Here is a 26179-nt window from a genome sequence, read left to right on the forward strand (position 1 = left end):
CACTTTGTTATTTATCCCTTCTTCCTAATTTTTACTATTGTGGGGTTTTAATACCATCCTCTGTGATTGCTGACACTATGTTCTGGTGTAACCACAAGCACCAGAATGAAGATGGAGAATGCAAGGGTAGAGAAGGCAGTGAGAATACGGCAGCCAATGGTGCACAGAATGTGACTGTGCCGCGCCAAGAGCAACACCTGGCTAGGAGGGAATATAAGCGACATTCCTGCAAGCCTCAGCCACTCAGATTGGCACCGGATATCGGATATTAGTTATCCGTGATGTGACAACTTGCCTGAACAGTTCACATGTCCAGGACTCTAAATTATATTGCTTGTCGCCTCTCGTTTGCGACTACCACTTGTAAATCTCCAAAGTGTAGTACTGTCAATTCCTTTCTAGAAATAAAACTACTAATGTTAAATGTTTCAAATTTTTTTATAGCTTTCCCAGAATGCTGCCGCCTGTAGCCACCCTATTAACGGTGAGTGGGCAAGCCCCACACACCATATCATATTTATCCCTTACCAACCATTACGTAGCAGCCTATTACTGGGTGATGACGTCTATGAACTACATAGCCTAGATTTTGTCAAAGGGGAGGGGGCAATTCGTTAAAGACCTTAACAAGAGTCATGTTTTTTATTTATTCTTAATATTTCCATAAAGGATGATAAAACATTTTATTTGACAATGACTTAGAGGTTTCACCAAGCAGACATATAATCCCCTTACCAAGGAGTGCTGTATTTTGGCAAAGCACTAAGAAGCTGTCATGCTCCATTCTCTCTTCACCCTCCATGGTCCTTTTACACTCTTCTTCCTTCAGTCTGGATTCTGGCTGAGGAAGTGGTCAGAAATGTACATGAGCAAATTTTTTGGGTCACAGTGATTATTACCGACATGGCTGTTCTGTTCTGTTCTGTTCTGTTCAACAGAGGACCCAGAAAAATTTTTGGTGGTGAAAATGAAAGAATCGCCTTATGCTTTCCCAGATTTCCTCATTTAAGTATGCATCTGTGAATTTCTGCAATGTAAGAAAGGTCATTTTCTGCATTAAAGAATGTCCCAGCAGATGAGTGCATACGTCTAATTGAGGAGAAGATTCTGGACAAAAGTGGTAGATAGTAATGCAGGACAAAGTCAGGTCAGAAGAACTCAAGTAGCCCACTGAAAAACTTGTTACAAATGAACAAATTATGGAATGTGTTGTATCCTGTACCTCTTCTGCACTCCACAAACTCCTCCCCATCATTTTTTATTGGAACTGGTTTTCTTAATTGAGTACCACCCAAGTGGCCAGATTGGGTGATATTTTTCCATTTGGGTGCTAGTGACAGAGCATTGTATAATTTTTTTAAAAAATTCAATCATCCCCATTTGGGTAATATTTTTGATGCTCCACATGATATCTGGACAACACAGACATATGAAAGTGAGTTTTTAAACACTGATTTTATTTGATGTTATTTGTAATGATACTTATCACCCCACTGCCTTATGAAATACCCAAATATACTTCCACCAGGCTTTAAATAACGAATCCATTGCTAACATGAGACCGCTATACACAGGCAAGTATGCTGTTATGGTAGTGCACATATAGTTTTAACTTATCATGGCGCCTTATGAAATACCCAAATATGCTTCCAACAGGCTTTAAATAACGAATCGAGTGCTAACATGAGACCGCTATAAACAGGCAAGTAGGCTATTATGGTAGTGCACATCCATTTTAACTGATCATGACGCTAATGGATGAATCAAAATCAATTTTCCTCCTATTTCTTGTTACATAGTTATCAATAATTAGAAGCTATCACAACAACAAACAACATAAAAGCAATAAACCGGAGCACTTACATTAAATTGAACTTCATATAACAACTGAACTGGTGAACAAAACAGGAACTGATCTCAAACGAGACCAACAATTTATCTTGGCTATAGTAGGGACGCATGACAGGTGATAGTTCTATGGAAGTATAGATAATTTAAATCTATTGTTGGCCTTGCTGATTACTGAAAGTGCATATCCCTTTATCACCATATATTTGAAAGTTAAAACACCTATCAGTTTCACTACAGGGAACTAGGTCCCATGTACAGTAATTTCATTTAGTGTTTAGGGGGTGGGGGGTCTGGACCTTCTGGAAACCACCTACGGCAACGGACATGTGTCTATGAGCTGTCTTCCACTACCGTGGTGCCAAAAGCCTCTCCTAGCTGTTTTAATATTATTCAAGAAGTGGAGATGGTTTTACTGTGTACTGGCCACAAAGCATACCATGCACTCAAAGAGGGCACAATGATAACTTGTTACTATATGAACTGGTAAGCTGTATTACTTAGTTTAAATTCTTGCCACTTTGTGAAGCAGTTTCTCTGCTTTTTCTATTATGTTTCTCATTTGATTATTAAATGATAATTTCTAGACAATATTTTCTTCCAGGAATCTTATTATTATTAACTTTATTTACATATATAGCTGTATGTATTTCGAAATTCCCTTTGAGTAATATGTGTAACATCATGTTGCTGGCTGTTGACAACTTATGTTGTCAGCACCAATGGTCCATGAAAAGTAGTTTGAAAGCTGTTTTGCGTGCTTCATGCATTCTAGAATCGTCAGAAACTACGATGAACCATTTGTTCACATACAGAATGTCTCCCTCAGGACAGTGGTCCCCACCTAGTAGATGTAGCAGAATCTCAATGGTGATGTCCTCAAAGATGGGTCTACAGATAGCACTCTTTTCTTTATTTGTTTGGTGATATTTTTATTTCACACATGTTATTCACCCACTCTGCCTTTCCAGTAGCCCTGCAGGCTCAGAAAAGTGACCAAACATCTGAGAGCACCAAATAATATCAAAACTGTCTGCAGTGAGTATCAGTATCATAACTGGATATTTTCATTTCAAGTTTTGGTTAATTCAGAAGGCCTGATTTATTGTATCATTTAATGATTTATTCTTCCTAAAGCTGAACTGATTTGGACTCGGTGTCAGGAGTTCCCTGTGAGACTATAGGTAGTAGGACAGGAGTAACCCAGAACTTAAGCTAGACTATTTAAAGGGCATGTTGGCATGTCACATTTTAGGTGGACTGAATTCGGTTTATGTAGTTTCTATCTCGAAATTGAAATGTCCCCACCTACCACAATGATAATATTGAAAACAGTTAGTAAAAGAAAGCATTTTAGAACTGACATCTTGTCTTGAGGATAATTTATTCTGCTGACCTGCAGTCAACAACGGTCCAGGGCTTTTTCAATTGCTTGAAAAAATGCAAAGTTCCTTCATGGCTATTTATTCACCCAAGGAAAATCTCTTCAAATTCGGTGCCATTAATGGTACATTCCATTTTTATCATAATTTAGGGGCACCACCCTTTAGGATAGGAAAAGTTAGTTTTGTGCAATATTCAGAGGACAAGTTACAGCCAGATACGGGCCAGATTGCAGTGATTTACGCATACCAATGGCTGTGATGTAGAATGGAGGCCACAGGGCCATCTAACCACTGAAAGGAGCAAACACAGCAGTTTGCATGGTGCAAGTTACAGGCAGAAGGGGCCCACTGGCCCAAAGTAGGTGTCATGAGTATATAAATATGTGTGGGTTTCTAACAAGATTCATTCAAGTGTGGCAGCTCTCCTGGATGGTGGGGCGTGTGACACCACCAGCTACATGCAGCAGCAGAAAGGGTGCCAGCATTCCAGTCCTTGGCGGGTCACTGGTTTGACGCTCTGAGTCTGATGCTGGGTCCGTAGTCAGCCAGCCATCGACGGGACACTCTTCGGCTCGCTACACAGGCAGTTGTCTTGGCTCCCGACCCATGCCAGAGGACTCCCAGGGCGAGGGCAGCAGATTCAGACACAGGATCACAAGCACTTGTGCTCACCACGATCTCCGCTATGGCAGTGAGGAAGGACGCAGCAGGCTGCTCCCAGCGGAGCAGTGCTGAGTCAGTGGGGAAGAAGACCACTGAGTCGGCTGCTGGCACAGCACTGACGACGCTAGCCTACAAGACAGACACACTGTACTGCACTGCATTGCACTGGGTCGCTGGAGCGGTGCCCTCAGTATAGTGGGACCCTGTGACGCAGACCGAGGTGAAAGGGGCACTTTAGTGGAAACAAATAAATCATATGGAAAGCTCGGATGAATCTTAATACGGTGCCTTCTACCTCTTCCCGCTACATTTGGTCATCCTGATTCATTTAGTGACAGAATATGCCACTACATTTGGTGTCAGAATAGCAGACGCCGTCTATCCAGTATGACATTCAAGCCCACTGCCCGCATTACATTCACAAGATGTGGTGAGTTTCGAGCAGTTTTCTTTTGAGTGTGGGACGTTTTCTTTCTTGTTTGTGTTTTCAGTATGGCCTGCCAGGAGCCACATTTTAGATGTTTTGTGTAGGCATTTTTTTTTGTCAGAATAAGTGTTGGTGTATTTGGGGCAGTAAGATTTATTATTTCCTTATTTTAGTGACATTTAGTTACTTTTCTATTGGTTTGAGTATGATGTTTCCCAGTATGATTATACTGATATGTAGGAAGTTTGGTTATTCTTGATTCTTGTACTTACATGTTTTGTTTCAGGACTAACTGGGAATGAAAGCAACACAACGGTAGAGTCAGGGACGCGAGGTGTGTCGGAACCAGAAGCAGTACAGATTTTGTTGGAAAAAGTAGCACAATTGACAGCAGACAATACACAGTTGAGAAATGAATTAACTTCTAGAAGTGAGCGGGAAACCACATCTGAACAGTCGTTGCCTAGGGTGCAGGAGATCTATCCAGCGGTCGCGAGTTTGACTATTCAGTTTTGTGGCCAGGCATCTAAGGACATGTGTTCGTTTGTGAAGGACTTGGAGACTTCAGCGGTGATGAATGGTTGGTCTGATGGGTGGTTGTTACATATAGCCAAGATTAGATTAACGGGTGAAGCGAAAACATATGTAAGGTGTTCTGAGGCCTTAAGGAAGGCAGGACAGTTTAAGCAGTTAAAGGAAGGGCTTCTACAAAAGTACAAAAAACAGAATAGTGCTCGGTACTTTAGGGAGAGGCTAAGTATAATGACAAAGAGACAGGGGGAGACGGTAGAGAAATTTGCAGACAGAATAAAAGAAATTAACGAGTATACTTACGATTTGGGTCAGAGCAATGAGACAAATGGTGTTCTGTTGCAGAAGGCCGAGTAAAGAGCACTTGATCTATTTTTGAGGGGGTTACTGGCGCATATGTCACAGAAAGTGAGTGAAAGGCCTCCAAAAGATTTGTATTCGGCCATTTAGTTCGCAATACAATGTGAGGAAGTAGACATGGCAACAGGGGTACGTGATAGGCAGACAGTGTTTACAGCGGGTATAAAATGTTGTAAGAGTGGTCGTATGGGACATGTGCAGAGGCAATGTACCCAGTCACCAAGGAATAGAAGAAGGGGTGGAGATGGACAAGCGTTAAACAGCAGAGGAGGCCCAAGACCTACTTGAGGGAGCTCCCATTTGCTTTGGATTCTACGAATATGTATGCAAGGGTGGAATGTTCAGTGGTAGGAGCCATAGGAACTAAAAAGTTTAAGATTTGGTTGGACACGGGGGCGCAAGTGTCAGTGGCTACTAGGAATATAATGGGACGAAGGAAGCTGGACCCAGCATGTTACAGGTTGCGTGGAGTGGGGGATAAGGAGGTCATGACTTTGGGGTCAGTGACAGTTGACTTTCAAATAGAGAAAGTCCGACTTAATGCATGCATAGAGGTAGTACCATGGATAACTGAGGGCTACGACATGATCCAAGGAGTAGATTTCTTGCAGCAATATCATACCAAAATTGACCATGGACAACGAACTGTGGAACTTAGTTGAATGGTATTTCAACTAGGGGAAACTGTTGTCAATGCAGAGCTGTCACGAGGGGCGTTCATCGCAATGAACAAAACAATTGAACTACGTACATTAGCATTAAGGATTAATTCCCATGAGTGTGTGTGTAGTAGCACCGGGAGGTCGCTTTGTGTGGAGTCCAATCTACCTGTGGGTACAGTATGTGTTATTGAACCACTGTAGGATAATGAAAATTTGGGTCCATTGGGTTGTTTTGTGAAATGTAGAAATGCATACAGGAGGGGAACGATGGGCTAATAGTTCCCGTGAACATGTATAATTTTAGCACTGTACAGGCAAATTTGAGGAAAGGAGTTTTAGTAACAAATTTGGATGTTCCAAATGACGAAGACTGGTGTTCGAGAGGTAGGCAAAGCGATCAACCACTAACTGCCGATAGAACTGCATTCCATGACCAAATTAAACATTTGAAAGAAGGAGAAAGAGAGCACATGGAAGAATTATTGTGGGAATTTAAGGATTTATGTTTTCCACAAGGGCCATTACCATCAACTCTCTTACTTCAACATAAGATACCAACAGGATGAAGCACCTGTTTACCGTAAATCATACAGAGTACCAAGGTATTTGCAGCTCATTGTGGAGGATTTCATTGATCAGCAGCTTGTGGACAGTATTATAGAGCATAGAAACAGTTGCTGGGGAGTGGGCATTGAGTTTGTGCCTAAAAAATCTATGGATGGATCTAAGAAATACAGGTTCTATTGTGACTACCGATACCTCAATAATAAGAGAGTAATTGACGCATACCCCATTCCAAACATATCAGAGATTTGGATCACTTTGGACAGTGCCAGTACTTTTATATGATGGATTTGACAAGTGGTTATCATCAGTTAGAGGTGGCCTCAGACAATCATCCAAAAACTGCGTTCTCTACATCTGGAGGCCATTAGAATGCCGTTCGGTTTGAAAAATGCTCCAGCAATGTTTCAGAGGTTGCTAGACAGTGTCTTGAGGGGTTTGAAACCACGACAGTGTCTGGTCTATTTGGATGAAATTATAGTGTTTTCAAGTAGTATGGATCAACATAGACAGCGGTTAAGGGATGTCTTTATAAGGTTAAGAGCAGCTTGTTTGACGTTGAGCCTGGAGAACTGCTTTTTGCATTAGAAAAAGTAAAATATTTGAGTCATATTATCAGTAAGGATGGAATGGGAAAGAATCCGAGGTTGGTACAGGCTCTAAGGGATTTCCAGGAACTGAAAACAGGTAAGGAAGTGCAGTCATTTATCAGAATCTGCAATTTATATCAAAATTTTGTGAAGGGTTTTGCAGCTTTAGCACAGCCATTAATGCGATTTTTAATAAAGGATATGAAATTTGAGTGGACAGAAGAGTGTCAGAAAGCGTTTGACAAACTGAAAGAAGAGTTAATATCAAGTCCGTTTCTTGATTTCCCAGATTTTGAGAAGGAGTTTATACTAGCATGCGATGCATTCAATCAAGCATTAGTGTGTGTTCTAAGTTAGGAAATTGATGGAAAAGAACATCCTGTAGCCTATGTGTCTAGGCAGTTGAATGCAGCAGAGAGGAATTACTCAACAACTGAGAGGGAGCTGCTTAGCATAATCTATGGAATCATGAATATTAAATGTTATTTCTATGGGAGAAGATTTTTGGTAGTGACAGATCATGCTGCATTGAAATGGATGTTGTGGTTGAAGGATCAGTCCACTAGACTAGCTACATGGGCTGTGAGGCTTAATGAATTTGACCACAAGGTAGTGCACAAGCCTGAGAAGAGGCACAGTAATGTGGATGCACTAAGTAGGAAGGTGGTAAAAGTAGAAGTCATAGATTATGATCTAGCAGTATGCCAAGAATTACAGGACGCAGACATTGTACCTGATATTTGCTTTTTTGGACTATCGTGATTTGTTTTCGGGTTTTGAATTATGTGAAATGGGCTGATTTTTCGAACTTCTTGAAATTGACTGATGATATTATTGTAGTAATTTTCCTCGGACTTTTTGTAAGGGGAATTTTCTTCCATTCCATCGCCTCGGCGGGCCGGAGTGGCCGTGCGGTTCTAGGCGCTATAGTCTGGAGCCGAGCGAGCACTACGGTCGCAGGTTCGAATCCTGCCTCGGGCATGGATGTGTGTGATGTCCTTAGGTTAGTTAGGTTTAATTAGTTCTAAGTTCTAGGCGACTGATGACCTCACAAGTTAAGTCGCATAGTGATCAGAGCCATTTAAACCAACTATCCCCTCTGGGGGATTATTTCCCTATTTTTTCAAAATATATCTTGAAAACTTTTAATTTGGGAGACGTAAGGCTACAGATATAGTTACTATTGAGTATCTGCATCTGTACCTTACACGTAGCGGCCTAGTGCTGCAGCACTGCCGCCAGGGGAATTCCTGGTGATCGAGAAGCTTCGTCCGGCGCCAGCCTTAACGGACGGCTCGGAAGGCAATGTGTAGTGGGGAGTTGTGGCTATTTGTCAGACGTGGTGGAACGATTCATGACGGCGTTGCGTGAGAAGTTCGATAAATCAGTTAAATGTTGTAGTGTTCATGGACGGTATTGAGAACACATGAATATTAGCAGCGAGTTGATAGCAATGACCGTTAGAAGCAATGGTTATGTCATAAGGGTACTAAAAGAAAAGTAAAAAAAAAGAGTGAACTCCGTACGTGTGGGTAGAAACGTTAGAAACGAGTACCGCGCCTCTTTGTAGAGAAAATAAACCTTTTATTTCTATTAAGACAGTGTCTCCTTTCGCATTGTTTTCATATCTATTAAAACTAACCGAGTTTGAAGATTTTTAATGGCAGGTGTTGTGATTTTGTAGGGCATGTACCGGTAGACACACATTCTCATTTTTTGTCTTTAAATGCGTGTTCCGTGGGAGTAGGATGCCCACTCTAAGCTGTGCAGCATTAACAGTGGTCCGATCACTGTGGTTATATCAACACAGCTGGTTTTAGAGAGAAACTTGGCCACGATAGATACGAATAAATGAGTAGGCATCTTACAACAGTCATGTTCAGAGGATATAAAATGTCCCTCCAGCGTCACGAACAGTCCTTACCACTCACTACTCTTTGGTGAGACAAATTTCCATGATTGACCCATAAGCACCAGTTCAGTTATACAAGAATGGAGTGGAAATGTTCACTGGTCATTTTGAATGAACGCTCCATGTATTAGCCTAAAGAGATTTAGGGAAACAACGAAACCTTAAATCAGTATGGCTGGACTGGGATTTTAAATTTGCTCTTCCGAATTAGCAGTCCTGTGCTATTCTTCTCCTCCATATCATTTCACTTTAGCATAAAACATCATCTGGTGTCAGTAGGGAGAACGAAAAGTAGGCCGTTAGTGTAGTTCAGATTCTGACACTCATTTGGTTTTCGCGGTCGAGTGACAGAATTATTATATTCGAGATTACATAGTCTCTGGAGGGAAATTCTCTAGTGTTGAGTCACTCGGAAGTAGGTGCTCAGTCTTGTTATCTGAGGGTCTGAGCGGAAGGAATTTAGCGTTCTAGCGCTAGTGACACACATGCCTCTTGTCGGTATTAAGTGAATCAGCGTACGGAAGGCGCAAGGCTGAGTCGGCAGCTTGTGGATAGGGTGGGGTAGGGGTGGGGTTATTTGAAGGCGTTCCACAGCGCGCTTCAGTCGACAGCAGTCGCTTGGACGAGGAGGAGATCAGAGGCAGTGGCCACTACAAATATACGGGTGCTTATTCTTTTGGTAAGTACAAAACTTAGGAAATTATTGACTATTTGTTACTTATATTATGTGCAAATAGGCGCGTAGCAAACTTCCTAATTTATAGTTGGTTGAGACTAACGTGATGGCATCATTGTTTCTATTCAGTTGTTAGACCCTAGGTTGTCTGCTTTCCAAAAGTGAAAGCAGTCTTACGTTTAAAAATTCAACGTATACAACAAAACCTTTTTTGGTACATTGTTTTTATACTTATTAAGGTGCCACATATGTTGTTCATGTTTCACCGGTGTGACGTGATAGTTTTGAAATTTATTTCATATGATGTTTACCGAAGCGAATGTTAGGCAAGACACAGTAATGCCAATACGAAATCTCTTTTGTACAAAAGTAATCGTAGATCTGGCACAGAAATTTCCACATCTGCGCATCGGATTGTCGATATTAGACCTTTTGTTTGCTGTAAGTTAGTCTTACAGTTGTTACTAACTTTTAGGTGTAAGGACTCGCTTCTTCGTGCATTATTTTCAAATTTACCGTTATGTGCAGTACAGCTAAGTGTTAAAGTAACAGCATTTTTGTTATGCATGTCTGGAAGCAGTTCTGTAATACAGGAGAGCAATTCTGCTTAAAATATTCATGTATCTGAGCAAAGTTTTAAGCGTTGTAGTATAACACATTGTATATTACGAAATACAAGCACAGTAAAAAAATGGACGAAACATTAGTCCGCACAGGATATTCCCAAATCCAGATCTATGATGATGAACGTCATTATGTAAGGAGTGAATTTACGGTTGGTTTCCTATATTTTTTTCTTGTATTTGATACAGATTAGCTTCAGGATATTGATGTACAGAAATCACAATCGCGCTCTGGCTGTATTTTTGTAATGTTGTACATATATTTCTCACGAGTGACACACAAACCTTGACTTTCTAATGAACAACTCATGGATCTCAAATTGAGTACCAGTGTTTGATCACCGAAACTGTTTCACAGTATGATTTTTTGTCAGTTACTACGAAGTGTGACCTCTGTGACAAGAAGTCACGAATACAGTCACACTACTGAGACGATAACGAATAGGTAAGCCATTTGATTAGAAGCTGCTTGTGATAAACGATGTCATTACTTTCTGGAAATAAAGAAATAAGGAATTCTGATAGCACTCATTACTTTGTGCGAGTAAAGAGCCAGTTGTGTTTCACTTGAATGTTTTCTTTTTCTGGGTCTATGTCGGCTTTGTGTCAGTAGATCCTTTTCTTCGAGTTATTTCGTGATGTTCAAACACAACGTATGATCCAAAATTCTACTGGACATCGATCAGTGATATGGGCCTAAAACGCAATCAATTTCCGTTCTTGTAGTGTAGTGTAGCTTGTGCAGCTTTCTAGTCTTCATGTAAAGATCTTTCGCTGTCCGCGTGGTTCTATACGACTGATACAAATGGAACTATTTCATCAAGATACTTCGAAAGGAACATAACTGGTATGTAATATGGACTGGAAGACTTGCTCTTGTTGAGTGACTGAAGTTGATTCGTTAGAACGAAGGTAGCTACTTCTAAGTTACCCGTGATGGTCGCTGATCTTTATTCGAACTAGAGTATTTACGGCTTCTTCTTTCTTGTAAAAAATTCGAAAAATCGTGCTTAGTAATTCCGCCTTAGCGGCGCTGGCAATGTCTTCGGTAACATTATCATTGCTACCATGCAATGAATGCGATTTGCGGCTTGTATACATTACATATGAATAGGATCTCTTTGGATTTTCTGTCATATTTGGAGACAGTTTCGTTGTTCAAATTTATTAGGATATGGAATGGAGTGATTACTTAGGCTCTATCGAAGGTAAAGAAGTTGATAGACTTGGATTCATTGATAAAATACTAGGAAAATGTATTGGGACTTCGTAGAAGACTGCTTCGAAAACACTCACAGAACTCATCTTAGAATTTTTTTCAAGCGTATAGGACCAATATCAAATTGAACAAATGTAGAACTCTGAAAGTATTAAAAAAAAAAAAAGAGCGACATGAAATGTCACAGATTTGTTTGAATCACGGAACAGAAACGTAAAAAAAACCAAAATGACTGCTAATAGTAAAAAGACGGCAAATATCCCAGGAAAAAGATATGTTTTAATCAGAAGCGGTACTTGGAACATTTACTAGGTCCATACTATCTGGCAGATACATAATGGAATATCAAAAAATAGCATAAAAAAACAAGAACCTCTATTACTCCGTTTGGCATTTGGCCGTAGCCTTCCGTCTTCGGATAGTGCTATATTGGTCCACAGAATATTACTGGACCAAATGTACAAATTGCACTGCAATTTGTTCCACAGAGATGAAGAATATTGTTTAGCACTGCTACCTTCGCAGATGAAGTCCATTATCATACCCGATGATATGTCATGAGAGCAGTGCTCTAATGTTCGACTCAGCACCAGAGACAGACGCAGTGATCGTTTCTCGATGTGGGGATAGGATCTGGCAAATACGATGGCCTGCATTCCTGAAAGTACCTTGGCTGACTACTTCATTGGAGTAAGTGCAAGATGTTCAAACGCCTTACCATCATCAGTTCTTAGACCATAAAAAAACTTTGTAGTGCACACATTTACGGATGAGATGATGCCATCCCGGAATGAGGGTAATCAATAATTCTATAGTTCACTGACAGAAATGAGCCGTTTTCGGTTAAAATGCCATAGCAATGTCGCTCCGACTCCACGTCTATTTCGGTTTTGATGCCGTCATTGGTTTCCATAGCTTACCTACTTCAGAAGGTTCTATTTTGGCAGAAAGTTTGTTGCTTCATTGGCACATCGTCGAATGTTGATAACTGAATGCGTAGGATCGCGATATTTGCGCTGGTGATTGTAAAAACAACAAAATGTTTGTGCGGAATTAGGTGACTAATACGATTCTTACTGAGCTTATTTGAACAGTGGCAATTACGTGATCGTATAGCCAGGAGCATAGACTGGATTTTTCTTCGTTAAATGAATTGCGTCGTTTTAGGTTCAAGAGAGTAACAATATTAGTTTGAATCAATGTTTATTTCAGTTTAGAAACGGTCAATGTGTTCCATTGCCTTACAATTTCAGAATGTTTGTGTAGCAGTAGCTGACGAGTGGGAATCTTATTGTGCTTATTTGAACAGTTGCCGTTACAAGCTCGTAAGTCCCAGTTGTTCCGTCGACTCAACTGTTTAGTCGAAGTCGATGAGCATTAAGATTTCAGCTCGATTAAATTGTAGAATGTGAAGAGTAAACGCCATGAATCCACTGCTGAGTTATCACTGCGTCAAATGCTTCGCGCCTGGCCCTTGCTACAAGTGGTTGCGCATTACGTCAGTCGAGTTCCCCACTTCCCAGAACGTCGGCGAAGCGGAGAGAGTACGACGCAAACAAAAGTGCTGTCGCAGTACTGACGTTCCAAGAATACGGCAGTCCATGCATTAATGAAAGTGTTTCTGAAACTCCGCGCAGATTACGAACTCGGTCATGGTTTAGTGGAATTACTATTGCGTGCATTGTGATCGTTGTTGCAGTTAAATATTTTCAGGACCGTATAATTAACTGGAGACACAGCTGCTATGATTTGGGTGTTATAATACTCAATAAATAGCCCCTGCCCCCGTCACAACACTGAGATCTGGATGTTTTCATTTACTGTCCCTTTCCTTGTTCCCTGACATTCTGAATTCTTGAGGGAAGTCATCAGTAACGTTACTTTTTATTTACCAATAGTCCTTTCACAAAACAAATCTACGTACTTTATGTGTGGTAGAAACATGTTGAATGTGTGTAAACAGTAACGTTGTCAAAAGTCTGTCATTGAAACTACTGAGTTGAATGTGCTGTTTATGATGTAGTTTAACGCAGACTATGATGGCCCTTTAAGTCAGATTACACTCCAACAGCTCATCGTGAAAATAACAAGAGGACAACCAAACACGACCCTCCCTCTAGATCACAAACGGAGTGAACAAAGGTATAAAATAATTTATGATTAATAATTTTTTGTTTGCAGTATCACAGACGTCCGCAATCGCACTTGCAGATGTACTTTAGACTGACGACAAAGTAGGTTCTGATGTTTTAAATGTCCAACGGACGCGAGGCTTTCCAGGTTAGGAATTTTCTACTCAACAGGGAGCAAATGAGTAAACAAGTGTTCTCAACTGAACGAGTTTTACTCCGCGCATGTGTTTGTTTCTTCCGTTTGTCAGTCGAAATGACTTAGCCTCAGGCATCAGCTGGCACAAATGACAAAATCCATACTGGGGACGAGTGTGAATGCAATACGCAGACATAGTTGGAACAAAAACTGAGACAGCATGTATTTTCGAAAGACGAACAAACTATTTTTTATTTGAGTAATTCTAGGAGTATCTATAGATAAACATAACCATTCCACAGAACAGTAAAAGAAAATTGATTGTTGAAACGGTAAGGTTTGAAAACGGTTGTGCGTGGTTTTTCAATAAATTTTTAACTACTGTAAAATGATAGTGAAGCGAGAAAAAAGAAATATCATGTAGACCTTCAAAAGTAGAGTCATCTCTTAAGGTGTTATGCTGCAAAGTAGAAATCATACCATTCTACCCTTACTTAAGACGACAGGCTGCTATTAAAATATCACCCACCCTAAAAAAGGACAAGTACACTCAAAAATGGAGATTTTGTCCATGCTATCAGTTCAGCTACCCTCAGTCACCAATAAAAAATATGTGCGCGTATACCCTTTACGTCCTACAAAGGGAGTTTCCAAGTTCGTCCACTTGCCCAACAGATTACTTTACCAACGGATGCTGTTTAGAGATTACTACAAACACATGGAATACTGTAGGCAAACGATAAGAAACCCCAAGAACACATCAATTCTGTGCCAATCTTCCTGCAGGTTGTATGTTGTTCTCTTTGTTCTGAACTCGAAATTACTTAGGTGAGGTGTAACTTCTGTACTGCATTAAAGAATTAATTATACATTTCCAGTAAAAGCTTTGTCATATCAAAATACGTAACTTAAATCATTTACTAACTTCACAATATAAAGTGTAAAGTGTGTATGCGATAGCTGTTTAAAATTTCCCGCAATGGTGAAGGGGTAGTCGAGGCGAACAATTTGTCGTATAACACTTGCGGTCAGTCTAACCGGAAGACAACCTCAAAATGGTCTACAAAATCCATCTAAGTCACAGCGTGCGCACGCGGCGCGAGATTTTTAATATCCTCACGACCTCTTATGCCACCGGTTTTCGTTATCATCAGTAAGTTAAACTAAGAGCAACTGAAGGACGGTTTTTAACACGTCATGCAAAAAGTAGTCATGTATCCAGTTTCATTTACACTTACCTCTCACGAGCACAGTCGTCTCACAGGAAGACAGCCATAGAAAAAAACATTTAATAGTTAATTTTACGCTGCTAAAATTCACTTAATCTTGAGCTAAGATTTACAAAACGCCAGTTTTACAATCAGTAGATCCTCCACTAAGCTGGTGGCGTAAGTCTCACGTGGAGTGCATGCACTGAAGCTTATGTGGCATTTGTTGTCTAACTTGAGGTTGCTTCTAGACATGATAGATATATTACGTCAAATATTTCGTTTCAACTTCCTCCAGCCGGCCGCGGTGGTCTCGCGGTTTTAGGCGCGCAGTCCGGAACCGCGCGACTGCTACGGTCGCAGGTTCGAATCCTGCCTCGGGCATGGATGTGTGTGGTGTCCTTAGGTTAGTTATGTTTAAGTAGTTCTACGTTCTAGGGGACTGATGGCCATAGCAATTGAGTCCCATAGTGCTCAGAGCCATTTGAACCATTTTTTGAACTTCCTCCACACCAGTGTGGTACAGCGTAAACAGTTTTTGTTTACATCCTATGTATATACGCCGTTCATATACAATTCCTGCTTGTGATACAGCAGTTAACATCCGATATACTTCTTGGTTCGTGTAGACTACGTGCAGTGGATACGCACAAGACAAAGTATGATAAATTCACATAGCATCAGTCACACATCCAACCAAGCTGGGAAGAAATACTATCTTTCCCTACTTACGACCCACCTGTTACCTGGTTCACTGCTGAAACTCCCCGGGCAATTTGCGAACAATTTTCTTCGTTTAGACCAAGCATTTACATGAAATCTTTATAATGTGATAATTTTACGTACCAATTAGTAATGTGATTTTCAGTGTTGCTATTTTTGAGCTAACTGAATTTGCGATAGTCCCGCAAATATTACTTTGAGTGAAAGTAGTACATAACTTTTCACTTCTTTTACCGGTATCTGTACGTCGTTTGATTTTTCCGTTCACATCGAAAAGTCGCTCTGTGTTTTACGGGCCAACTATTCCTACCAGCATGGACTGAATCAGGATGGCAAAATGACAGTAAAATCGTCAATTTGACATTTGGTCTCAAGAAGTAAAATCTGAACCAGCAGAGAGGTGTAAAGTATGTTTTGTTGTGAGAGCAGCGAGCATGTACTGTGCTTCAGGCGTTGATAGCTGGGACAGTGCTGGGGCCCGAGATGGAGGAGGAGCAGCAGCAGCAGCCGCAGCCTGACCCGAGGAGGCCTCGCCCACCCCCGCCTGCTCCCCCGCGGCCGAGGCCACCAGTGCCACCCCCGCAGCCTCCGCAGCCACCACCAGCTCCACCTGCTGGACCCAAGATGCTGGTTATCGGTAGTCGGGTTTATCAGCTAGTCCATCTGGGAACCTATGTAATCAAACCGTAAGTATTTATTTTTGTCATGTTCGTCAAAAAATTATTAATACATCTCCTTACGCCTCAGATATATCACATAATTTGCTTATACTTAGTGGAATCTACATATCACAGTACTTCATTCTACTTCTTATACCAGCCTCCGTAGTTTCAGTTACTTACTTACAGCAATGCGTTTACACTAGAACCAGAGGATCCCTATTCGTAACCAATCAGTGGACAAACTTCTCTATACAATATCACTAATGGTAGTGAAAATAGCAATACCAAAATGTATAAGTCTTATTGAAATGAATGTTATAACGCAGAGCAGGTATATGGAACGCGCATACGATCAGGATTACAACAACGAGCATGACTTCTTCTTTTGAAACATTCTTCTACTAGGGAATGGGGAAACAGTAGGAGGGACTAGACCCCTTTCGTTATCACTCGTTTTATCTAGCAGTCATATCAACAAATTCCTTTAAAACAACAATATCTTACTCCTGGTTACTTCAGGAAATAGGAATAGTAAGTCACAAGAATTTAGTGAATCTGCTACCAATGTCCTTTTATGGAACACAGTCTATCTTATATATAAGAAAATTTTAAAACCACTGACAATTATGCCCCTGACGGCTTGAATTAAGAAGTCTTCGCACATTGAGACCTTATGTTCTCAAAACATTTACCTAAATAACAACCTGCCAGAGATACACCCAATAAATAGCCGGATGAAGTTAATACAAAGGCACTTGTTTCACACTCAAGAGTCAATCAATATCACTAAGGCTTAAGGTTTCAAACTTCGGCTCCAAGGCTCAATAACACAAATAGTCAGCGCGAAGTGTTACTAAGAGTAACACCGCAACAACCTTTCACAATTGTATATTGCTCTTGTGACAAGGATTAATAAATATACTAAATACAATAAATACCCAAGTAAACACAATTAGCGCCAGAATTATTTAGCGAGGAGTGACGCCAGGTCGCTCGAGGGCAGAACGAAAACTTAACTTGGAGAAGCCAAGACAGAAGGTGGCACTTCGTACAAGACCCACTTCTCGAGCTTCGACCCGGAGTCACCTCCCGCTACACAGGATTTCATAGGCCCGGTACCCATAGGTGGAAAGGTAGTGCTTACTCCAAAACACCAGTCAGCCAGCTGTAATATTTAACAAGCGCACTCAACAGGTCAGCAGGGCAATCCACTAATAAATCGGCACACTGCCTTTGTACCCACTACGAATGAACTACACAGACAAGGTACAACCAACAGCACAGACCTCATCAATAACCTTAAGGAGAATTGCCTGCTATTAAGATATTAAAAAACTTGCAATTACTATCAAGGCCGGCGGGCACTCCAATTTTAGTCACAATAAAATTACGTGAACTCTTATGGTCGATTGTTCGGTGTAAACCGTAACGAGCACAATTTTGAATATTTCATTATAAGCTTTACTGGTGATCACCACGCTAAGGCTACCAAACACTCGAAAGCAGCATATTCGATAAACAGATTGTGGTCTTGCAGCTGATTACATATTACATCAAACAACAGTTTCTCACGAGCTGGAAGAGGCACGCTCGTGCATTATATTAATATTTAACACCTGTCTTAAGCACCATGAACTCTTCATAGGCACACCTTTACTTCAATGGTAACATCCATGCGCTAATAGTTACCAGAAGTGAAGTAGCAGCCCTCTTCACCTTCACAGACATGCCCTATGTAAAATCTCACTTAACGTCCGATATGGCCTGCGTCGGGTACAGCAGGCGGCAATAAGGCAGCGGACGACCGTAGACAGCCGCGTCGGGAACTAGCAGCACGCAACCCAAGGCAGAAACAAGCTTCCTCACAGGCGACAGGATAGGCTCCCTACCAAGCTGCCCCTTACACGTGGTCGGTTCCCGCTCCACTACACGCACACTCCGGCCTCAGGTAACATCGAACACCAACTGTCACATCCTTGGCGAGTGCCTCCAGTTAACTCCTCCGGCAAAGATAGGCGGTCAAGGCTCAGTACGCGCCACAAGCAAAGATAAGAGCGCGAAGGTGAGGTACTTGCAAACATGCTGGTTTGCCATCAAAACACCACTGCTCAAATAAGATGTATACGTCTTATTGAAATGAACGTTGTAACGCAGAGCACGTATATGGCAACACGCATACGATCAGGATTACAAAAGCCAGCATGACATCTTCTTTTGAAAGTTCATTATGGTGTTTCGTAAGGAAATTATCGGAGCACACAAAGAAAAGAAAATAACTGCCTAATCCTGGCGCGAAGAACGCCCACCTTTAGCGAATACCGTCACAGGTGTGACAAAAGCTGAATAACTGGCTGTAATTACCAATCTGCGGTCATGAAAGTATTGGGTTTAATGCGCAGTCGACATTATAGCAACTAGAGACAGACTTGAGTACCGTCCCAGAATTTACATTTAGCGAATAAAGGAAAGACGGAAGACATAAGATGAATCGTCGGATGGAGATTTGAGCCCATAATGCGAAGAGTATAATATTGTAGCCATTGCGTCACTTCAATCGCAGGCACCGTGCTGATGCATAACTTAACGAAACATCTTCCTAGTGGGCGATTACTTTATCCGAAATGTTTAAGAATGTATGAATCTTTCTTTTCTTAATACTGATATTATCTCTTCTATCCAAAATATTTCGTAGTTCTTATTTAATGCGTACACAGAAAATAAGAATTGCCAGTATGCAGGTACACCGAAAACGGTTCTTAAACACGTGCGACGTCCATCTCAAATAATTCGAAAAAGAGAAAATTAGCCTAATATTTTTTAAAAGCGTTAATATTTTTATATGTGCCAATTACTGTAAAAGAAAACACCTTTCATAATGTTTACTAGATTTAGAGTTACAATTCGGTATAGCTTGCGCTACTTTCCGAAGGCGACAACTTGTCGGTGGTGTAGGTCATGATGTCGGTGAACTACGAAGCGGAATTTCTGTTGTTGATGGAGGTGTATCACAATATTATCACGTAGAACAAGGGATAGTTAGATGAATGACGAACACTAACTTCATTTAACCAAGGTTTATTCAGCACTTGCACATACAAGAGCGCCGCATTTGATGATTGTAATAGTATAACTTGTATTCTACGAAAATATGATTTCACAAAGCTCTAGCGTAAGAAATATCTTTTTCTGGGGACTGGATGTTTACAGTATTTTAAGTGCTACAAGTTTTTTAAGTGCAAGGAAATGAATCTAGAACTTTACAGAACTTTTCCTCAAATATCAGCAAGAACTGTCGAGAGGGATACCTTGTTTGCGATTAAAGTGGAAGGTATGGATGCAAACAACGAACAGGTATGACTTCCGAGTAAATTAGTGAGATTTGTACTGATAGCGGTTTTCGCAGCTTACTTTCTTCCAAATATATCCGATTCCCAGTCGCTTTATGTGGTTACATGTGTTTAAAGCTTCATTTTAAAGCTCAAATCTGTTATTACATACACATTTTCAAGGAAGTTATGTAATTTTTACGTGAATTACCCCACTTCCGTGGGTTAGCGAGCATGGCTGACTTCCATGTAGGGGGACCGAATTCAATTCCTGATACTGCCAGGGACTTTTCATTTTTGAGGGGGGCAGGAGGAGGAGGAGGATAGGAACGGGATCCACTCAGATTCTTGATGGCAAATTGAGGAGTTACTTGAATGGGAAGTAGCGACTCTCAAGGTCTGCAAAGTCGACAGCGACCGGAAGAGCGAATCACTGACGCCACGCCCTTCCATACAGCAAACAAATGACACTGTTGTCTGAGGACGACATGGCAGTCGGTCGGGCACTAGTGGCTCTTCTGAGACCAGAACGGTGGAGCGCTCATCACTTTTTCCGAAATATGTGCATTAGAATCCATGAACAATTTCTTTCAGGCTTTCCTCCCCTCATCCCCCCATCATTAAAATAACGCAGCATTTTCATATGTGAACATTTTCTGAAGCTTTTGTAAGTCACATGTAGGCGTAACAGCCGCTAGAGAGCGCTGTGTTCATAAGTGTAGAGTCTACTACCGCGTACACGTCAACTCTTGGAGATCCAGTATAAACAAGTTGCTTACTTGAGACTCAATTTCGTGCTCTGTCGGTCTGTAAGCGCACGAGTTATGCGGGTTGCAGGAGTCAGGGGGGCGTCGGGTCTTGTTAAGCGATATCCTGACCGTCCTTACCGCGTGATAACGCCAAACCTGCCTACAGTGAAGACGTGTATCAGAGCCCCTCATGCACTGCGCTGCCTCAGCACTTTGTCTGCACCTAATATCTTCGCTGAGAGTGCCGCGTAGCTATTCGTGATGAACGTGTTTCTCTAACTGCTCCCCCTGCAAAATGGATAGGAATCACACGGTTTTAAGTTACCGTTTTGAAGAATCTGCTGATTTATACTTTCCTCAATCATTGCCACGTAACATAACTGTTTGTTAGAGTCTGCACGTGGAATAAAATAAAAACAATCAACATTAATGTGATTCACAGGATACTTATTGCAACGTGTCACAGACGCAAGAAAATGAAATGCCAGACACAGTGACGAAAAAAGAACACTTCGAATTCAGCACGTCAAAGAAGCTCAGGACGGTCGCAGAGCAGTTGGGTTTAATGGTCAACGGCACAAGTTAGTAACGACTTTGTGTCACCGACTTACATGCTTCATCTGCATCAAACTATCAGTGCTAGAAGACAAGTATATAAGCTTTCAAAAACTTATTGTTCTGCCTGTCTTTTCACTAAAGACGATGAATTTAAAACTCAAAACGTTGGTAAGACGGACCAAATGTGCATACATTGCTCTTCTTTGCTGTTTGCTGCGGAGTTCAGTGACAAATCAGCTACTATGTGTTGCCACAAGGCAAAGGTGAACTTACAGCCCATTGAAGTTTGTGAAGAGCGTCGCAAACTCATAGAGAAGCATTGTGACGATAGTAAGAACTACCTAGGAAATATCAGACAGTTGAACAATGCCCTGGCATTCGCTTCACTACAGTTTAATTCTGTTGATATTACTGACAGTGGTCCATATTGTTTCAAAATACATTGTCAGGTTTATCACGCGACTGTAAATTCCCAACCTCCTGCAGGAGTTGCACCAACTTACACCTGGCTTTATACTGTATTTTGGTATTGCAACATTGTACTTTCTATTAATAATTATTTGTATTTACTTGTTCCTGCATTTCTATATTACCTATCGGTCACCAGGATACAGTGCGAATCATTCGCACGAGTCAACTAGACTGTATTGAATACCAGAAATGTTTTTATAAAGTGTTTTTATAAAGTACTGTTAATAGAGAGTGTATAAAAGCCAGAAAACATGAACAGGTTTTCCCTCAAAACTTTTGACATCGTAAGGCAGGAGAGAACGTATGATGTCCCAACTTTCGAGTTGTAAGCCTGCTAAATGCGTAACCTCTTAAAAGGTTCTCATCCAATACCAATTACGTGATGCGACAAGTGTGTATGCGAATGAAGAGCACCATGTGTCCCCGAAGCTCATGTAGGCCCATGGAGGCTACGCTGGATCAGGTAGGTAGCTCAGTTGCCGAATTCCATGAAGCCACTCTGACACCAGTTTCGCCGACAGCATCAAATTTATCTCCTTTCTTCAAGAGCATTTAGAACGACCACGATTTATCTTTTTTAGCTACGATATTCCTAGCAGGCGAGTGCATTAACGTTTTAACAATACTGTTTCGCTACACGATCACAGAATTGTGCTTGTAAAGTAACCACTATGTATCGTCCTCAACATACCTTTCAGTATATTTTCACTTCACTTTCAGCAACACGACACTCTGGCATTTAAGGCAATGGTTTTTTTTTGTGATTCAGTGTGTCTCAATATCCTCGTAGTAGTCGTATGTCCGTCGACCAGCTTCGTATACAAGTTATCGTGTTGGATTCGAATCGCTGTGTGGAACTCCACGTTTCCCTGAGCTTCACATTTATTTCTTATTTCATGTCGAGGTTTTTGGAACTGATCTGTATGTTGTGTATCTATTTGTGTTCACCTCAAAATTTTCCAGGAAGCCTTGTAGAACTACTTACCGACACAGGGGTGCATAATGTGTGAGGGTAATATTTTCCACAGGCTGCATGGTCTGGAAGCGGATACACAGGCTCCGGACCCAAGAAACCCTGGCAATGGCGCTAGGAACTTCACTTCGAGCGTCAGCAGCCCAATGGTTTCTGCTGGAGCCGCTGCTGCAGATCCAGAAAATAAACGGCAGTATCAGGAAAAGCGTCGTCGTCACGTCACAGACCAAGCTGACGCCGAGGTCAAACGACCGAGAGTAAAAGACGAGCCGCCGGAAGCAACAGAAGCACATGGAAAGAACAGAGCAGTCCCATTAAAAGTGCGTGGTATTACATGCAAAGATGTTTTCGTTAATGGACGCGAAGGAGTGTTGGTAAGTCCTGCTGTTCCCTCAGTATTCTCATCCTTCGACGAAAGTCTGCAGCCGGCCGGAGTGTTCGAGCGGTTCTAGGCGCTACAGTCTGGAACCACGCGACCGCAACGATCGCTAGGTTCGAATCCTGCCTCGGGCATGGATGTGTGTGATGTCCTTAGGTTAGTTAGGTTTAAGTAGTCCTAAGTTCTAGGGGACTGATGACCTCAGCTCTAAAGTCCCATAGTGCTCAGAGCTATTTGAACCACTTTTTTTCTAAGTCTGCAATTATCAGTCCTTTCAGTAAGTCTTATTTTGTATATGTATTTTTGTTTTGACACTACACTAAACGAAATAACTGGTCCAGCGACGTGCACAGCAATACTGCGTTTGGTCCTCCATGACTCTGAATGGTTAGGTTATTTGTTTTAGCAGTACCATATTCGTCAGACAAAACCTCGAAAGTACATTTCCATGTACAAGGTAGTTATATTTTCTAATATAAATGCCATTCATCAGGTAGATTAGAGGTTAACGTCCTATTGACAACAAGGTCATTAGAGACGGAGCACAAGCTGGAATCACTGAATGAAGGCAAAGAAAAATGGGCCACTCCCTTTTAAATGGAACCATCTTCGCATTTGTCATAATAGATTTAGGGAAATCGTGGAAAACCTAAATATGGATGCCAGGACGAGAATTTGAACAGTCGTCCTTCCCAGTGCGAATCCAGTGCGCCAAACACGGTGCCACCTGAAATATATTTAGTACGTCTACGAATGGCTATGTCTGTCTGGTGCAAAACTGAATAATTTCCACAGAAAGGGTGATTATATAGAGCAGAATTAGAGGACATACTCCGAAGTTTTATGCTGTTAATTATAATGTGATGTCGTTCTTGTTGCAATGGTTGCCTCGTCGTAGCAAGGCTCTGTGGACGAACACTGTGAATAGCAACTCGCCTGTCGATAGTGTGCAGAACATTCCATATCGAATTAAGAGACATGAAAATGGCTGCTTCCAACGCTGCATTCTTCGTTGCTGAAAAAAATCGTCCAGGAGGCGGCCACTCTTCCCTCGAACTTTGTTGCCTTTTATGGTGAAATCATGCTCTTCTTAACTAGCATTTTAAAAGTTCCAAGCATGTCTATTTCCTTAAATTGCAAAGGTTCATCGTAAACAGACATGTAGGTCATGATGTTGTAATACTACCGCAAACTGCGAAACCTTGCGCGAGATGTTTGCTGTGTGAAGATAGGTGTTGAAACAACGACACTTGCTGGAAAAGAGTGGTTGTGTTACGATATGCACTTTTATTTACAAGATCGCATGTAAATTGCTAGCACTGTGTCGAAGAGCAGCGTATAAGGTTCATCGCCTCACGTATGAGATCACTGCACTTTGTACTTTAGAGAAAATTCCTCGGTTCGACAGTATGATCAACACAAATTTTTCAGAGACTTAAATGCATGAAATTCGGCGTAGTAGTAAGGATACAGGGTTACGAACTTGAAGACAGAGAACTTCGCACCACCATAAGATTTTAGCCTTTTAGATACAATACTTGAGAAAACGGTAAGAGCAAGAAATGTACAAGGATATGAAAAGAACCTGTTAATTCTGTTTTGTACTTCGGCTGTCGTTTTGTACGGGGTATGTATCGGGTACTGTAACGAATGGTTACTACACAATTTTAACTTATCGGCTTATTTCACCGACTGTAATCCAGCCACCAGTAATCATGAAATTGCGGGTGTAAATGTCAAAAGTCATCGCCTACCTACCAATGACATGCTGTCCAAAATGTCCTCAAGTGTATTAACAACGACATTTTCAGTTCACCTTCTCCTTATGCAGTTCCATCATCACATAAGTTTTTCCCTTAAAAGCCATGACTTGGGATCGTCATCAGAAGCTAAACTTTCGCCGCTATTCTGAATATTGCAACGAATGTCTGGATTCAACTGACATTACGTTTCACATTTTATGCCGACTTCCCTGTGATGTTACTCTTGTTCGTTATAAAAACTCTTGTCTCGAATGTGGTCTTCACGTTCGTTCTTCAGATAAAATTTCTTTAGATGGCTACTAACATCTTCGATAATCTGTTTGTGGGTTTCCAGAACAAGATTGTTCACGTTCACGACTTTTTCTGTCGATATGCCAGCTGAATGACGTTCCCAAGGATCTTTTATTTAAGTCGGTTTTTTGCCGCTTTAGAAACTTACATCTCAGTCACATGCGCTTGTCTGGTCTCATACTCATTCACTAAAATCTTTTTATAGTTTGAGCGCTTTACCCACGATATTACAATTTTTTAATCCAAACTTTTTCAATGAATCTTCTTGTTTGGGTGAGCAAAGCTTTATATCCAACAAATATTAGGAAACAATAAGTAATCGTTGATCACCAAAGATTTCCCCAATCGCTCACACCGATGAATTTTCTTTCTTAATGTGCTGACATAGAAACATCATGCATCGAGATAGCTAAGTGATTGCAAATATTGTCGTAAATAATCTCCCACCCAGCACAGATACTGAAAACTTAAAAAGTGCTTCGTATATCTTGTAGGACCTCCTTTACTATGTCGAAATTCATGAAATGAGAGTGACGTATACAGTACCTACCTCCGGATGTATTTCGGAGTGATTAAGATTATTTTTGTATGTAAAAGGTTTCTAATAAACTACGTAATACATTACTGAGACCACCCTCCACCAAAACCAAAAACCAGCTATGTATCTTGGCAAATTGTCTTACTACAAACCACCATGGTTAGTACGTATGCTGTTCTTTAAAGATGTGTATGACACTTAGCAACCGATCATAAGAATCACCACTGACTGAGTGCGTTTCTCCACTGGATACAATCCACAGTTTAACATTTCGTTTCACTACTTTATTGTATCACTATCATGTTGCACAGTTCTTCTGCAGCTATTGAAATTCTTGGATGGAAGGCCTTGTGTCACTCCAACTCACCCAGGTGTCAATATCTGAGCCTTACCCACTATAGGGCCTTTCCCTATGTCAAGCTGATTCTGAGAGCAATCCTGTTGAACTTCTGCTTCCGTATCTCAGGTACGTCAAACGTCGTAGCACGCATCTCATCGGATAATCTGTTATTTATCCTTCATTTCCGGCAAACGTGAGGTGTGGCAATGTTACTTGCCTGTTAGTACGGACAATGTTCATCAGGCTTCCACAACTGTGTCCAGAAATGGGGTGGCTGGGCACATCACGGTGGGAAGAAATTTCCCGTAATTGACACTTACAGTGCTTTCTTGACACGGCAGACCGATGATTATTAAGCTTCTGAGAATCTGGGATGTCATATGCCACGCATCGTCTTCATCTGCCAAATCCCAACAATTATATTCCTGCATTCATGATCATACTAGTACTTTATTGCAGACTATGCATCC

At 41.2% G+C, this 26179-nt stretch overlaps 1 protein-coding gene across 1 annotated transcript in view; it reads left to right on the top strand.

The window, feature by feature from the left end:
• The first annotated feature begins 9551 nt into the window (after positions 1 to 9551).
• Positions 9552 to 26179, top strand: part of LOC126297993 (zinc finger protein 341-like) — a 161030-nt gene continuing 144402 nt past the window's right edge. Inside the window, exons 1-2 of the mRNA XM_049989309.1 lie at positions 9552 to 9621; positions 16110 to 16345. Of these exons, the coding sequence (XP_049845266.1) occupies positions 16143 to 16345 (203 nt within the window). The 5' untranslated portion in view covers positions 9552 to 9621; positions 16110 to 16142. The remainder of the gene's footprint in view (positions 9622 to 16109; positions 16346 to 26179) is intronic.

The sequence above is a fragment of the Schistocerca gregaria genome, chromosome X, assembly GCF_023897955.1.
Source record: "Schistocerca gregaria isolate iqSchGreg1 chromosome X, iqSchGreg1.2, whole genome shotgun sequence".
NCBI classification, from domain to species: Eukaryota; Metazoa; Arthropoda; class Insecta; order Orthoptera; family Acrididae; genus Schistocerca; species Schistocerca gregaria.